We start from the raw sequence: 17,895 nt of genomic DNA, 5'->3' as shown, positions 1-17,895 counted from the left end.
AAATACAAAAATGTAATATAAATAAATATATAATAACAATAATTTATTGTATTGATAAAAATAACGTAAAATCAATAGCAAACCTTAAACTGTAAAAAAAAATAAAAAATAAGTACTTTAAAGTTTACATTGTGTGTACGTAAGTCTTATGATATAAATATTATTACCTTAAGATGCATGAAATAACCGTTTTATAGCATATCTTAGATGCCATTATTTAACTTATCTAGAGGGTTGTAACACAATTGCGCTATTTTTCCCTTTTTACCTATTAAAATCACAACACCATTGCGCACCAAATAATATGTATATGTACTATGTAGGTATAATAATTTATGTACAATTTAAAATAATGTATACAATACATACTTTCTATATATAATTTGCACATATATGCACTCAAACTTATTATCTATTAATTCACAATTTTCCTTCCTAATTATTACAGGCTTAGGACTGTCAACAAATTATCATCGTTGGCTTGGTTTAAAATTGTTTTTTTTCTAAATTTCATATATGCTAAATGTGTATACTGACAAGGTCAATAGTCAATATTTATATTATAACTATCATTAGATCAATCAACTTTTCATTTCGATTTTGAAAAAGTGCATTTTATGAATTAATAGTTTGAGTGCATGTATATGAACATTATAGAAAGTATGTATTGTATACATTATTTTATGTTATACCTACATAAATAATTATATATAGTATATATACATATAATTTGGAGCGCAATGGTGTTGTGATTTTATCAGGTAAAAAGAGATCGGGGCACAATCGTGTTTTAATTTTTTTTTTTTGTGCTATCATGGTGTAATTAGTCGTGTCAAAAAAGAAAAAATTGCGCAATCATGTTGCACCGATCTGGAGATTAAAAAAAACGTATGGTGCTTCGAGAAAATAAATAAAATCCTACGAATTCATATGGTACGTGTTATAACTAAGTGTTTTGCTGTTTGAGCCAATCAGCAAATATTCAAAACAAATTTTATTCGTATAACTTATCATATTGAGTAGGTAGTTTTTTTTGAAACGTCTAGTAAAAAAAAAAAAAACTATTGTAAAAATACGCGTAATAATAATATTATTACAAATTATTAGTGTTGCAAAACTTGTCGTTTCGTAGAAAAACCGTAGTATGATCTGGAATAGGGTTTTTAGAAGCGTACCGCGATCGACCCGATTTCAAATGCTTGAAATAAACACATTCGTCCAATGTCATATATTAGAACCATTTATATAAATATTTTTATTTATTGAGAACATGATAAAAACTGTTGTTTTAAGGGCAAAACGAGCGTACGGAAACACAGCTATTCACCTGTGTGGAACGAGCAGATTGTTTTCTCTGAAATGTTCCCGCCTCTATGCCAGCGGATTAAAATTCAACTGAAGGATAACGATCCGGTGAACACGATCATCGGTACGCATTTCATCGACCTCAAATCCATATCAAACGACGGTGAAAGAGGTAACTATAATAAATGCTGTTGAGTCTCACACGACGAGCAACGAATATTCGCAGCACACGTGCTTATACGGACTGCAGATGAACACGTGCCATTATTAAATTCACTTGAAATATTGTACGTGTTACAATATTATTCCTCCATTAAAATGTAATTATAATTTTTATATCACGGTATCGAATGAACGGCTAAATTTAAGGGCCCGAAAGTAATTTTTCCTTGGAGTTTTTTCAACCTTTTTTTTCATATCAAATAGCTGTAGAAAATATAATATGTGAATTCGATATACAACTTTCGACTACTAAATAAAATGTGTCCTATAATACTTTCACTTATTACAGAAATTGCCAGTGTCTTGTTTTAATTACAAAAGTAAAATTGTCATTATAAACTATTGTATTTACAAATTGAAAAATTAAAAATACACAATAAGTTTTAACAATTCTGCTCGTGAATATAGGACGTATATAGTTCGCTATTGTTATGTGCATTATACAGTTAATGATGTGATAAAACCGATGATTGAATAGTTGAACATTTTGATTTTTTACTAAAGGAGTAAAGCATAAAAATAAATTTAAGATAATTCGAAACGAATATGATTGAAAATGAAAAGGAAAAACTTAAACTTGTTTTTTATCGATTGTTCAAACACAAAAAATATTTTACCCGAGTAACGTGAATATTTTAAATACTAATTGGCACATAAAATACACTTTTAAACACCCTATATCGTTATAACTATATTAAAATACTCGGTGCGATGAATAAAACATAATTGTTGTTAAAGGGTTTCCACCGACTTTTGGCCCAACGTTCATACACATGTATGGATCAACGAGGGATTACAGTATTTTAGACAAGCACGCCACACTCAACACTGGACTCGGTGAAGGGGTCTCGTACAGAGCTAGATTGTTGGTAGCGATTCGAACTGAAATCACCGAAAATACTGAATTTATGAACTCCGGTGTAGATGTTGAACCAACCTATCCGATCACAGAGGTAGAATATAGTCTTTACAAATAATAATAATATTTTGTTTGTAGATTGTATTAATTTGTACATGAATATATTTTTAAAATATGATTTTCAGACATCGTACTGTAGAAACGAAGAATTTTTTTTATTCATGACCATTTTAGACGCATCGATGATAGACAAAAAACTAGGAGAGAAACCGATATATTTCGAACTGAGTATAGGGAACGCCGGAAATATGATTGATGGTCATAACGAGTCTAGTTCTCAAGAAGATCACGATAAAATCAATGTGCTTGGTACTTGATTTATTGTTGCTCGGCTTTATGAATTATTTATATATTTATTCGTATTGTATTACAACAGAAAGTGTAATTTCGGAATCCTGGCAAAGCACGACGGCAGCCATAAAGCCAATATCCAATGATAAAGTGTATTATTACTTGCCGTTACGAGAGGACAAGCCCTGTTTACATGTTAAATCTATATGGCCGGATTACAGGAGGAGAATGTATAATTCGAATATTATTAACAAAATATCAGATAAACTAGTATGGAAATCTTGCATTTTATATATCCGATTTTAAAATTCTTATAATATCATGTTACGTTATATGCATATTTAGGAAGAAGGCTTAAACGAGGTATCATTCTTGGTTGACGATGATGATCCGGGTAAAGAAGAAAAGCTAAAATTCGTCCTAGATGAACTATCATCTAGTTGCAACCGATATGTAAATTTCACTAAGGGTGTAGGCTGTGGTCAAGGCTTAGGAAAAACAAAGTTAGACAAAGAGAGGATGAAACTATGTCTCCGGGAGATGGTAATTATTATAATCATTGAAATTGGTTATGAATAATGATTATGAATGGGATTTTGTATATATTAAAATACAGGAACAAATCGGAAAAATGTCAAGAACGTTGAAAGCTATAGTTACCAAAAATTCATTTAAAGAACGGTACCGAACCGCTACAAGCTATTTACAAAAGATCAAAGCACTCATCGAAGATGTAAGTATCATTACTTATTTGAAGTTTTTTTTTTTAATCTAACTGAGTGCGTTTGGTTTTTTAGCCGCAACATTCTTTGCCTGACATTTTTCTGTGGATGGTGAGCAACGGTAAGAGAGTAGCTTATCAAAGAATCATGGCTAGGCACTTGATCTATTCTGTAGCCGACGAAGAATGTGGAAAGTTTTGTTCAAAAGTTCACACCATGTTCTTGAAGGTATGTTTTTTATATTTTCCACTGGAAGCAACCACAAAATTAGAGATTATTAGTGAGATAGAGAGATTGGATATAGAATGCAGACAATAGAATACGAATTGTATAACGCGCATTACTTTTACGCATGTTGCAATGTATAGTTGTTGTTGTACGATCCGTTACGATTTCAGTTGCCGGGCAAGAAAAACTACGGTTCGTCGGGTTGGTCGGTGCCTGCTAAACTGCAAGTGTACACGTGGCTGGGAGAGATGAAGCACAAAAAGTACCTGGCCAACGGACTGCCGAAGGGTTACAATATCACACCCGAACTCTTCAATGCGGAAAACCCAAGATTGCCACCACCGGCCTACATTCATTATTGCGAAAAATACGTTAGTCAAGCGATCACGACGCGATAACAATTATAATTTACATAATATGTATATATTATATAATTATATACGTATAATAATATACAACTATTTTTTCAGACGTTCCAGCTGAGGGCGTACATGTACCAGGCCCGATCATTGATTGGTTCCGATGCGTCCGGTTTGTCCGACCCGTATGCGCAAATCATATTTTGCGAAAATTCGACCAAAACACAAGTGACTGCCGATATCATTATTGCTATTGTAATTTGTATCAAATTTTGCGTTATGGTTTTTTCCACGATTTGTCACAGGTGATAGACGAAACATTGAGTCCGACATGGGACGAACTGCTAATCATCGACGAGGTGATACTGTACGGGACGAAGGACGACATCAAAACGCATCCGCCCACCGTTGTCGTGGAGATATTCGATCAAGACAAAGTGGTAATCATTCAGTTTTGTATGGAAAATTTATACTGACAGTTTTCGTGTGTTGCGTAGGGTAAATCCGAATTTATTGGTAGAACTGTAGCCAAACCACACATAAAACTTTTGGAAGACGAATACGTCCGACCCGAATTTCCGCCGTCGTTGGAATGGTATGACGTGAACAGAGGAATGGAACACGCTGGAGAACTTTTAGCTACGTTTGAACTGTTACAAGTTAGATTTATTTTTTTTCAATTTTAATTTCTTTAATTTTCATTTCGTTACATCATTAATACCAATGACATTCTAGCTTCCCAACGCCCTAATTGGCGAAAGTGCATTGTTACCGCCTCTACCGAATCCTAAAGACGTTTATTCGATAACAGACGGTGGTCAACAATGTGAACTAATTTTACCAATTCCAAAAGATATCAGACCCACTTTAGCAAAATACAGGTAAAATAAAAATATATTAAAAAAATAGTAATAATTACCACAACTGTTCTACATAAAACGACATTGCTAGAAACATAAGAAACTGATTTAATTTTTAAAAACCGTAGATTCGTCGATTGCGTATATTACTTACGATCTGAAACGTGTACAGTGCCATTATTTATATATTATTTAAACGTTTAATAATTTAACAATTATTATTCAATGTGAATTTACACAAATTGTTTTAGGATTGAAGTATTATTCTGGGGCCTCCGAGATCTGAAACGCGTTCACTTAATGACCGTAGACAAGCCGCGGGTCGATATTGAATGTGCTGGCCATATACTATACTCGTCCATCATACAAAATGCCCGTAAAAATCCAAACTTCAGTACTCCTGTCAAATTTTTAGAGTTAGTAAGTAGAGCTTATTTAAAACCTATTATCAAAATGACAGGATGATTACTTATATTGCGTTAGTATACTTAATCGCAAACTCATTTCAGCTAGAATCAGTACTCTTTTCGCAGTTTAAACCGTGGTAATGGAAAATTTATATTTTACAGGAACTTCCGGAACAAGAACTTTATCGGCCACCTCTCACGATACGCGCCGTCGACTGTCGAAGTTTTGGTAGATTTACGTTAGTGGGCACACATCTAATAAATTCAATTCATAGATACATGTACGTTCCAATCACAAAAAAGAGAGAAGCACTCGAACGGAATAAATCACCATTACAACAATCACAACGTAAGAATTTTTAAATTATTTATAATATTATTAATTCGTGTATGAATATTAATCAACCACTCGTGACTTTTTATAGTATAACGACATTAATACTAATAATTTACAGCGTATTCAAACGTTTTCTAGTAAATTATTGGTGGTTAGTTTTAAACCACTCCAATTCATCAGTAAACTTATTTTATTACGAACATTTGTACTGTTAGAATTTGAATGATAAAAATTTTAAATGTCTTAAATATTCCAATTTCAAAATATTTTTACTAGTTTAAAGTAATAAACACTTATATGATAGTTTAGCGTTTCACTACATTAAAAATAAACTGTTATGTATTGTTAACTAATGATGTTATTTAGGTAATCAGTGTAATTTAATTATTTTTGTAACATTTCTATACGAGTACAATGTCTTAACACATTATTATATTCTTTGTAACTATAAGTTAAGTATTTTCGTATTAAAAATTACTTTAAATTATTTCATTCTGAAATCAGACAGAAACCATAGCATATCTTACACAGATTAACTTAAAAAGAAAACTAACTTTCTCGTTTTTGTAATTTTTACAAATTTTCTATTAACTCAAAAAAAAAAAAAAAGAATTTAACTTTCAAACACATCAATATGAAATCTAAATTTATCAAAAACTCGTTACAACTAATATTCCCTTCATATAATTTCTAAAACTGATTACCTGCAATAACTACAAAAATTTAATAACTGATAACAGTGCAGCATTGTTTGCTCTCTTTCGTACTTATAATTTAAATTAATTCATTATTCTAAAATATAATGTTAGAATATTTTTGATAGACTATTCCTGTATCTATACTGTGATTGTTTTTGTGTTCATGCCGATCCCTGGTACTGCTAATTCTTAAATAATATAAATTCACTTATTCCTATGTTTTGAGATGTACATGTCTTATCAGTCCTACGTTCAACTTCTAAATAGCTGATCGATATTGTCTTCCTCACAGGTGACTTATACGCCTTTCTTGAAGTTGCTTAATCTACTTATAAAATAAAATATTAAATTCGTGTTGTTTGGGTCACCGATTTTTACTTACTAGGCGTTTCCATATTAGTGTTACATACTCATAATATTTTATTAACTTAATCTTTACGAAGGGTGGCCCATCGATAATGTGGCAACTGAGCTAATTAAATAAACTAAAGCGATTCTCATTGTATTTATTCTTAAAAATATAACAGCTGCGTCCATATTAAACTTAGAAATGTCTGCAATTATTTTTGGATGAAGTACATACGAGGGCCGGTTCTCTTGCTGGTATTAATTCAGATGAGATTGCCAAATTCTAAAGTCCGTGGTTTCTGTACTCGTTTCAATTTCTTCAAATAGTCTTAAATTACAAGATAAGCTAAATCACTTCACGTTTGCTACACCGAGTTTTTTTTCCTATCAAAGCGCTTACTACGAATAATATTTAGTTGCTAATACTACGTTACCTCGCCAGTTATGTCCGTAAAAAGTCTTAGCCCACTAGTGATCCCAAATCTTGCTGGCTCATATACTTCCTACAAGTTGGTTGTTGGTACAAACTGTAGTGGCTCGTCTGGGTTTTCTGCTATACCCGTTGTTAAATTTGCTGATATCTTTGTCTCCAGATTCTGTCCTGAGGTCACAGTTAATCAAGTTAAGCTTGAATTCTTTAAGAATATAGATGTAAAAATCACCCAAATAATTACTAAGCATCCTTCCTATGCTTCTTTTCACGTGTGCAAATTATAATGATGCGTCATTTGCCCTTCGTGATGCTGTATATCAATGGATCATAAATTATGTCCCCGAGGTTACGTTCAAGAAATCTAATTTCTCTATATAGTTTTCAAAAAGGTTAAAAGATATTGTCATCCACAAAAGAAATGCTCACGTATTTTAAAAAAATTATATTAGCTCACAAGATTATTACTCTTTTTCGCATCCTTGGGCACAACTTAAGTATAAATCAAAGCTATGTTTTAAAAGATTCATCCAAGATACTGAATCCTCAATTTCGTTAAATCCTAAACTTTAGAAATTTGTTCGTTTAAAAAAATAAAACAGTTTCCATGCATCTATTTGCTTTGATGGCATTTCTAGAAGTAATAGGTGTGATATGTGTAAGTTTTTCTCTAAATACATTAGTTCTGTTTTCTCTACATATACTCCAATTTGGATACTAATAAAACTGAAAAATCTTCTTTTGATTTACCTTCTACCTGCCTGATTAATATTTATGATGTTGATGCTGTTCTTCGCAAATTTAAACAAGTTAAATCAGTCAGTTGGCCCGGATGGTTTTTCTGATATATTAATTCTAATTTCTTGATAATATTAATTCTTCTCTATTCTGCCCTTTGTTTCTTGTATTTAATATATCACTGCAAGAAGGAGTCCCTCATTGGAAAGTCTCATCAGTTACTCTATTTTTTAAATTTGGTAACGTGACAGATGTAAGTAATTATAGACATATTTACTATAATTAGTCATTTAGTGAAGCTTTTTGAATTATTAGTGTTGAGGCATGATAATAGCAGCGACGACGGTCGCCGCCGTCACCGCTAATCATGTAAGTCAATGACCTAATTAAAATTAATACATATGTCTACTATCACCGATTGACCAACACATACACGCACTTTAATATTAAGTTTATTTTAATAAATGTTTGTGAATTTTTATTGTGTGATATGTAACTGAAAAGGCCGATAATGTGTGTGTGTATTATTGTAATATTATATGTGATTTCTCTCACGCGCGAACCACCGTCGAATGCGGTGTAGAGCAGCGGTCTTCACTAGAATTTTAGAAAGGGCCAAATGTAATTTTTGAAAATTACTTGCGGGCCGCATACATTTACAATAATATTAACAACCGTAACATTGATTTTTTTTTCAGAAAAAAATCCATTTTTTAATTCAACTAGTTTGTCTTCCCTTATTTTAGATAGGTGGAGATAATTTTTAGAAAATTCAATTTACTGAGTTATGTAATGACGATTAATATTATTAAGTTTTGGAATATTTATGGTTTTACGACAAATTAAATATAAAGCATCATGTTTCTTACCAGAAATATAGAAAAATTCAATCTCCCAACTGTCTTGAAATATTCTGTGTTCATCTTTGATTTTACGTTTCGCCATGATAAATAATTAAAATGTACGTGATAAAATACAAACGGACAATAAGCGATAATAGATAAACTTATCATACAAGACTACGCGGTGGAAATGAATAAACCCATAATCGTAGGTACCTGCTTATCTGGCCAACTGGTAATTCAATATAAGTTTTAAATAAAAAGATAAAATAAATAAAAACAATAAGATAAAAAGCAACGTTCATTTTATTCCCTGTTATAGAATTTTGGATTTTCGATTAAAATTTAATTTTAGTGAGGGCCGCATTAAATTTGTTAAAGGGCCGCATGCGGCCCGCGGGCCGTGTAGTGGGGACCGCTGGTGTAGAGTGTGTCATTATTATTATTTTATGTGTGCAAATCGCCGTATTTTATTATATTATTATTGAAATTGTTATATGCACTATTTTATATTATTTATTATTTAAACTACATTATTGTGAGCGCTAATCATCACTGTTTTTTATATTACTATTGTGTGTGTGCTGTAATCACTACTATTTTTAATTATTATTATTGTGAGTGTGTAAAATTATTATAATTTAGGTATAGGTGTGCAGCTGGCCAGTCTGCGCTCCATCAATTCTTTAAGTTTTATATATTTTTTATTTTAATACTTATTATTGTGCCAAAAAGGCCACATATTTATATTTTATTTGTTGGGCCAGAAGGGCCGATTCTTAAAATTATTTATATGTTATTACTTAATTATTTTATATATTATTTATTTTTGAGCCTAAAGAGCCGATTCTTATAATATTCATATTTTAATACAGCAAAATATAGTTACCTACCATTTATACCATCTTTATCTTAGTTACCTCTTTTCCATAATTTTAAGTACACACAAAACACATACATATATACACACATTATACATTTAAACACCACATAGCTCACTGATATTTGCGCAGCGAACCCAAACACTGCTAGCTGAATTATATACCGCACTACACACCTTACAAACACAATGTGTCAGTGGCGTGTAATACAAGTAAAAATCGGTGACCGGGAATGCGCACATTATTTGTAGCACCCGGCCTAAACAATTAATTCTGAATTCCTTTCAGAAATCAATAAAAGGTGTTCTTATTGACGAGCAACATGTGTTTCGTCTTAGTCGTTCTATAATATCGTGCTATGTTTTTTTCACTATGTTCTGAAATTTTTTGGTAATCACTCACAAGTTGACATGCTTTACACTAAAGCATTTTATCGTGTGGACTATGTTGCTCTAATGAAAATATTGCTATTATTAGTGTTCGAGGAACCACTTGTTTTCTGGTTATTATTTTACCTCTGGTATTTCTCAAAGTAGTAATTTATTTTCTTTTTCGTTTTCTCTGTTTATTAACGGTATTTAAAAAAATTTTAATGCATTGTCATTTTTTAATTTTTGCTGATGACATTAAATTTCTTCTGCGTATTCATTCTATTCAGTATTGTATGCATTTCCAAGATGATATAATGTGTTGCCTAATTGGGGTGAAAGCCTCGGTTTAGACCTTAATATTAATAAATATTATATCATCTCATTCACTCGATCTCGTTATCCTTTTTCTTTTAAATATTTAATCCAAACGTTAAATATAGTGTGTTGGATCTTGATATAATATTTTAACATATATTAAACTTTCACATATAAATTTAGCTTTTTTAAATAACCTTATAAGTGGTCATTTTGATGCTCCTGCGTTACTTTCGCATGTCAACTTTAGAGTTCCAATGTATAACTCTCGTTTAGTTTTTCCATTCTAACTTCCTAACTATTCGGCGAACTATTTAAAAAACTGTCCCTTATTACGTATGATGAATTTGGATAACGAGAACCCATCTTCCCTCATTAAGCTGTGTATTATACTTTTTGTCTTGTTTATACTAGCATATCCTCTACTTATTATAACTCTTAATGTAGATTATTATTTATAGCTTCCCTTTGTCGTTATATTTTTTCAATTCTTGTATTCTTTGTATTTATTTCTAATTTTTTCTTTCTCTTGTTATCTTTTCTTATATATTATTAGATGAACACAAATCATTTCATTTTGATTAATTTAATTTAATAAAATAAAATTATATTGGGCTAGTCCCGTTTTTTACCAATAAATAAATATCTATAATATCCATAATATTCTAATTATAAAATATTTGAATTAATGACAATTTATTTGTTTTCAATATTCACCAACTAAATATTCGACGTAATTCATCACATCAGATAGAGTATCTATTTTAATAATGCTATGCAGTGAGTTGATTAACCGAATAAATAACATCCGACGTTTTCCCTCTTATCTATAGCTCGTCGAATGTATCTCGCTGAAAAGCAATATATATGCACCGTTCCACTAATTTCCTTTTAAAACCAACTTATTACATTTTACCTTTTGTCGGTTCCCAGAAGAAAATTGAAAAATTAAACTTTAGTAGATTATTGATCGTTTCTTTTCATCAAATCTACTAAAACATTTCTTAATTGGTTTTTGAAATAGCTTTATTATTTGGTTTCGTGTTTTTTTAAATTATATTAAATCCATAAATAAAATAAAAAAAAAAAAACTTTTGATCGTGTTCGGTTTTAGTGTGTTTTCTTCTCTTTGTCTCCATTAAATATTCCCAACTACTTGTTCAATTAATTTTACTGAACTTTTGTAGTTTGGTAGATAAAGTTTGGTCCATAAAGATGAAACAACAGATTTATAAAATTAACTATTGCCAGTGAACGATGGAAGTTTAACCATTGTTAACTTTTTCAGAATAAAAAAGTTTCTTCTTCTCCTTCGACTTTCTCCCAACTATTTGGCGTCGGCCACCTTTGTCCTACTGATTTTCAATCAAACATGTATTTAACTCTAACTATGTTTTAACATATTTACCTATATTATATTTTATATTATAAAACATAGTAGTTTTATTATGTCTAAAATGTCTATAGATTGTAAATAATATTTATATTATACTTTACGAGTACAATAATTTTAGAAGTTGACTTAAAAAAAAACCAAACAAACATCAGTCGATTTACCAAAAGCGATCAAAATTCCAGTACCAACAATAACACTCAGTTGATTGGAAAAAATCATTTATTTGATATAAAAGATAATGACATCATAACCATTAGCTATGTGAGTAGTAGCAATCATTGTGAAACAAAATTGAACTATTTGCTGTTTTTACTTTTTTTTTATTTTTTTTTTTTGTTATAAGGGTTCTAGCCATCTGACCCAAAAAGATATAAAAACACAATTCAACAAAAATCGTAAACAAAGTGCCGAGGAAGTGATAGAATTAAAAAATGACGACAGTCGAGATTGGTGGACGAAATATTTCGCATCTGTTGAAAGCGCCATCGTTGAAGTTCGTATTGCTTGAATATCATGTGCAGTTACGATGCATTTTATTTACTCTATTGTTCTATGGATGTTTTAGGAAAATCGAAAAACAGCTTACGGAGATACTAACGGGTTATTGCCAATCCAAATAGAACCTACCCAGAACGATGTTAAACAAACCAAAAAAAGTACAAAGACATCACGTTTCGTGGCGAAATTGAGTCCAAAAAAATTTCAGAGAAAACGGGAAATCACTAAAATCGCTACTATGAAGGTGAAAAATAAATAATGTTTCCGTATAATAAATTTAACTGAATTTATTCAATAATAAAAAATTACTTAGTGTTTAAATGTATATATTAAATTAATATAATTTAATATAATATGTAATAAATTAGATATATTCTAATGAACTTGAAGCGCAATCAGAATTTAACGGCTTTCGGGAATGGTTATTACCATTTGACTTGTATCGAGGTAAAAAAACCGGTGACGATGTAGAAGATGATGCGAGGATCGTGGGGACGTTTAAGGTAACTTTTAACACGCATCTCGCAATCAGGTCGCAGTAGACATACGTATAAGTTACAACTAATTTTAGGGTTCAATTAAAGTATACAAATGGCCCCTACCGAAGGACATCGAAGACCACACGATAATGGGGTTTGATCCTCAGTACGGATTCTTTCAAGGTTTACCTTCGAACGATCCAATCCATGTACTAGTAAGAGTCTACATAGTGAAAGCTAACGATCTCCATCCTATGGACATCAATGGCAAAGCTGATCCATATGTAGTGTTGCAATTAGGCTCAAAAAAAATTAGTGACAAGGATAATTACATATCTAAACAACTCAATCCGGTTTTTGGAAAGTACGGTCTATTCTGTAAAACTTACCAAAAGGTTTTAACGCATGAATAAATAAACATATTTAATATTGCGTATTTGTTAGGTGTTTTGAAATAGAAGCGACATTTCCTCAAGACTCTATGTTAACAGTACAAATATTAGATTGGGATCTGTTGGGATCTGACGATTTAATAGGAGAGACCCGAATAGACTTAGAAAATAGATTCTATAGTAGACACAGAGCGACCTGTGGTATTCCTAAAACTTATGAATTGTAAGTATGATGTCGGATATTTTAAATTTGGTGTACAAATAATTTTTAATCATTAAATTATACGTTTGTTTGAATATTATCACGCTACATTATCCAGATCGGGGTACAATCGATGGAGGGATTCGATGAAGCCTACACAGATATTAGCTAAACTATGTAAAGAAGCCAAATTAGATCCGCCAGTGTATTTAAACGGAACCGTGAAAATCGGCACGAAAACGTTCTGTCTTCAAAACAATACTGAGGATACCATTGAATGGTATAGCTCCAAAGGCAAGTGGGATGTGGGAAAATATGTACATAAACCCACGATTGTAGACTCATCCTAATGTCAATACTTTTACAGGCACGGAAGAACACATGGCGTTAGCCGTCTTGCACAATTGGCATGAAATACCCCGGAGAGGTTGTCATCTAGTGCCCGAACACATCGAGACCCGACCACTGTTCATAGCAGACAAAGCTGGAATCGAAAGAGTATTGATTGAAACGTTTGAAATAATATCCGTGGGCATCTTGATTTGACTTGTGTACGTTTTGTACTAGGGAAAACTGGAAATGTGGGTTGATATGTTTCCGATGGATATGCCTCTTCCGGGGCCGGCGTTGGACATATCACCGAGAAAACCGAAATCGTACCAGCTTCGGGTGATAATTTGGAACACGGACGACGTAGTGCTGGAAGATGACGCTTTTTTCACGGGGGAGAAAATGAGTGACATCTACGTTAAAGGGTATGTCTGTATGCTGATTTCGTAGCGAAATATTTCGAATAAAATGCGTGCAACAGTCAACGGTAATAATTTATTATATTGTTCGCGTGCGTTGTCTTAAGGTGGTTGAAAGGTCCGGAGGACTGTCAGAGCACAGACATACATTATAGATCGTTGACGGGAGAGGGTAACTTCAATTGGAGATTTGTTTTTCCGTTCGACTATCTGGTAGCGGAAGAAAAAATTGTTATATCTAAAAAAGAATCGCTCTTCTCGTGGGACGAAACAGAGAGCAAAATACCAGCCAGGCTCGAGCTCCAAGTGTGGGACGCCGATCATTTTTCGGCTGACGATTTTTTAGGTAGGTAATTGCATGTTTCGTGTTCGAATACTATGCAAATATCTTTCTATATCCAATCAAATCGAATCAAATGTCGTTTGTACAGGAGCTTTGACGTTGGACCTGAATAATTTCCCACGTGGTGCCAAATCCTCGAAATTATGCACATTGGAAATGCTCAAGTCAGATGGGTCAGTTCCAATGGTTAACATATTCAAACAAAAACGTGTTAAGGGCTGGTGGCCATTTTACGTCAAAAAAGAAAACGAGGAGATGGAATTGACGGTTTGTACCAGATATGCAGAAAAATCAATAGAACATAATATGACGTTTAGTATTGGTATCATACGTTTCGGATTATTAAATATACATTATTTTTCGCAGGGAAAAGTTGAAGCCGAGTTGCATTTACTTACCACCGAGGAAGCAGAAAAAATCCCTGCGGGTATCGGTCGCAACGAACCGGACCCATTAGATAAACCTAAGTATAAATTAATTTTCAATATTCCAAACCTCATTCCTAATATTGCGTGATATTATTTTGTTCGCAGCCGACCTGACGCTTCATTCATGTGGTTCCTAAATCCGTTTAAATCTATACGGTACATCATTTGGCACAACTATAAATGGAAGATTTTGAAGGGTATCATTGTATTGGCAATATTGGTTATGTTGATACTGTTCTTCTACTCTATTCCTGGTTACATGGTTAAAAAAATGTTGGGAGCTTAATATTTTGTTTTACCAAAAGTATCATGATATAAAATCCTCAACTCACTGTTTTAGTGTAGTAAGGTAAACATCATGTGTACTTTTAATCGTTATTTTTATTTTACATATCAATATCGTTATTAATCTATAACATATTCTAAAAGGTAAATTTTTACATTTATGTCCATCTTGTACCAAACTAGTATTCAATACATCAGTGGTTCAAAGTAGTTCCATATAACTTTTATATTATTATCCGAATCTCTACAAAAGTGTGTTCAGCAAAACGGTTTCCTGAAACTAAACCAATTTATTATATAATTGTCATTAAATAATTTAATATATACTAATATGTACTAGAGTAATTTCGATTTCCCGTTTATTTTTGATATGACACACAATGATGGAATTTGAGCTAAAATGTAATTTTTATCAAAATATAAATAAAAAGCTTTAGTAGTTTGATCATATTTCTATAAAAGTAATAAATTAAACCAATATCACTAATATGGATTAGAAAAATTGTACATTACATGTTAATTAAATTACATACAATGTTAATATATTAAGACAGCAGCAATAATATATATATATATATCATGATTCATTATTTAAGTTGAATGATTCTCTTAGCAGATATATTTGTTGTTTATGAACTTACAATACATTATTTTGAAAAAAATAGCTTAACCATTGTTATTAGTTTATTTTATTTGATTATTTTTAAATATTTTTAGATTTTAAGAAACTTTAAAAATAATAGTCATAAGTCTCATTATTGTTAAAACCAAATATTCATAATAACAAAAACTGATTAGGTATACACATAAATTAAAAAAACTCATAACAATAATAATTAAATTGTAATATAATAAAACATAATAATACGTAAAAATATAAACACGCACTGTGCATCAATTGATAACAACTAAAGCTACCTGAAAAATAACTATACCATTGTAATTAATAGTTTTTTTTTTTATTTCTTTATAGACAACATGTTTGAAATCAATCATAATATATTATATTATTTATTGTAAAATATTAAATATGACAATAATATTTTTATGTGAAACTTTTTTAGAATATCTACTCTGTCTTATTATAACCGATATAATACATAGGTATTTATTTATTTGATTTTATTAAAATATTTAATATTTTTTTTCGGCATATGTATATTTTTCTTTTTCTTTTTTTTTTTTTTTTTTTAATATCTGACCTATGAGTCACGTAGAATAATTGTCATTAGAATAATTTAAGCTAAATTATTCATTAATAATATAAAAATGTTCTTTATGAAGAGTTTTAAAATAAAATGATGTAACATGCAAATGTAAAATATAATAATTTTGTTTTGATTATTTAAAATGTTATAAATTTCAGTATTCAAAATATTTTAATATGTTAATTATAGTTTTTTCACTAGGTTTACACTGTTAACGCAGTGCTATGTAAAAGTTCGATTTCCGTGCCTATAATCAGTGCTCGTCTTTAGAGAGGATACAGGGGGACGGAGTACCTTTTCTAATTTTTAGACATTTTAGCGTCCTCCTACTCTTATTACGTTAAATTATAACGCTTAACAAGTTTTAGAAACACAATTTTTTTTCAAGCAAACAGAGTTCCCTTTTTTAATTTTACCAAGTCGAGCACTGCTTATACTTGAACTATAACATTCCTGGAATGTAACCTCTGTTTAAACGAAGGATTACTGTTACCGGACAAACGTTGAGGTCGATTTAGCAGATTATACTCAATTTCTATTCGTGTAGTGCGCTCTGACGGCCGACGCTCTACGTGCATTCGGCTGATTAGTGCAAACCTATACATGGGCATTTTCATGACTCACAAAATCGTTTCATACTTCCTGAATTAATTTTTATTTTTAAACCTATTAACTTGAGTCAAAAGTTAAAATTATTATAATTTTTAACACTTCAACACAACCTGGAAAATTTTATTCCTACATTAGAAATAATATTATAAATATTATACGTACAACATTAATTATTTATATTATTTTTTACGATTTGTCAATTTGGACGTAGTATGTACTGGATGTGAAGATGTGATATAGACGGGGAATAGTAAGTTCCTAGACGAGAGTAACAGGTAAATAATTACATACGTTAGTTCTTACACGATAAAAACTAGGTACATACGTCAGTTTCTACACGGCGGAAAAAATTAAATATGTATATAAAAATCTTAAAAAAAACAATGTATAAAGTGCCACAGCACCAACAGTCATATCATTATGTTGGGTTATTTCTTATTGAAACTTTGAAACATTCAAATACTATATTAAAGTATAGTATATTGGAGTATCAGAAAAACGTACACAAAATTACGGAAAAATACAATAAGATACAGGCTGATAATAATATCGCGACTTGACGTAGGAAAGGTAAAATATCTTATTATTACGACTTTTCTTTACGGATAAAAATGATACAGATTTGATTTTGGTTTGATAATCTTATAATTTGTTATAACCATACACCGTAAAATGTCCATCTAGCTTAAAAGTATTGTTAGTATTGTTCGAATCATCCGTGTGTCCGTACATATCCGTATATATCAGTCACAATGAGCGAGAATATATCATTCATGTTAAGTGAAAAAGACAAACAACTGCTGATTTTAAATTTTTTAAATATCACACATCTAAAAAAAATGAAAATACGGGCGTTCTGTTATATTATTTTTTTACCTGGTTTTTACCGTGTAAAAACTTACATATGTATCTATTTCTATCGTTTAAGAACTAACGTACATATTTTTTGTACCTACTACTCTTGTTGGAACTTACATTCGCCCATATAGACCAGCGAACGCCACAGATGGTCCACGATAAAATATTGAAT

At 31.1% G+C, this 17,895-nt stretch overlaps 1 protein-coding gene across 4 annotated transcripts in view; it reads left to right on the top strand.

Moving 5' to 3' along the window:
- The window catches only part of LOC112686005 (otoferlin-like), a 175,491-nt gene extending 159,895 nt beyond the window's left edge, over window positions 1-15,596 (top strand). For 2 of the 4 annotated variants that reach the window (XM_025558095.1, XM_025558097.1), the window contains exons 11-37: window positions 1,294-1,477; window positions 2,266-2,480; window positions 2,572-2,755; window positions 2,823-3,007; window positions 3,083-3,280; window positions 3,354-3,470; window positions 3,535-3,687; window positions 3,858-4,058; window positions 4,158-4,274; window positions 4,352-4,486; window positions 4,544-4,705; window positions 4,782-4,927; window positions 5,158-5,326; window positions 5,476-5,662; window positions 11,788-11,930; window positions 12,013-12,162; window positions 12,235-12,411; window positions 12,536-12,670; window positions 12,739-13,010; window positions 13,091-13,261; window positions 13,359-13,534; window positions 13,608-13,738; window positions 13,808-13,995; window positions 14,097-14,335; window positions 14,421-14,599; window positions 14,699-14,799; window positions 14,866-15,596. In XM_025558095.1, the coding sequence (XP_025413880.1) occupies window positions 1,294-1,477; window positions 2,266-2,480; window positions 2,572-2,755; window positions 2,823-3,007; window positions 3,083-3,280; window positions 3,354-3,470; window positions 3,535-3,687; window positions 3,858-4,058; window positions 4,158-4,274; window positions 4,352-4,486; window positions 4,544-4,705; window positions 4,782-4,927; window positions 5,158-5,326; window positions 5,476-5,662; window positions 11,788-11,930; window positions 12,013-12,162; window positions 12,235-12,411; window positions 12,536-12,670; window positions 12,739-13,010; window positions 13,091-13,261; window positions 13,359-13,534; window positions 13,608-13,738; window positions 13,808-13,995; window positions 14,097-14,335; window positions 14,421-14,599; window positions 14,699-14,799; window positions 14,866-15,046 (4,596 nt within the window). In that variant the 3' untranslated portion in view covers window positions 15,047-15,596. The remainder of the gene's footprint in view (window positions 1-1,293; window positions 1,478-2,265; window positions 2,481-2,571; window positions 2,756-2,822; window positions 3,008-3,082; window positions 3,281-3,353; window positions 3,471-3,534; window positions 3,688-3,857; window positions 4,059-4,157; window positions 4,275-4,351; window positions 4,487-4,543; window positions 4,706-4,781; window positions 4,928-5,157; window positions 5,327-5,475; window positions 5,663-11,787; window positions 11,931-12,012; window positions 12,163-12,234; window positions 12,412-12,535; window positions 12,671-12,738; window positions 13,011-13,090; window positions 13,262-13,358; window positions 13,535-13,607; window positions 13,739-13,807; window positions 13,996-14,096; window positions 14,336-14,420; window positions 14,600-14,698; window positions 14,800-14,865) is intronic. The other 2 variants (XM_025558099.1, XM_025558098.1) reach the window with 2 other exon arrangements.
- Window positions 15,597-17,895: the final 2,299 nt, after the last annotated feature.

This window comes from Sipha flava, unplaced genomic scaffold, assembly GCF_003268045.1.
Source record: "Sipha flava isolate LNK unplaced genomic scaffold, YSA_version1 2_pilon_pilon, whole genome shotgun sequence".
NCBI classification, from domain to species: domain Eukaryota; kingdom Metazoa; phylum Arthropoda; class Insecta; order Hemiptera; family Aphididae; genus Sipha; species Sipha flava.
This window is presented reverse-complemented; position numbering and strand designations above follow the sequence as displayed.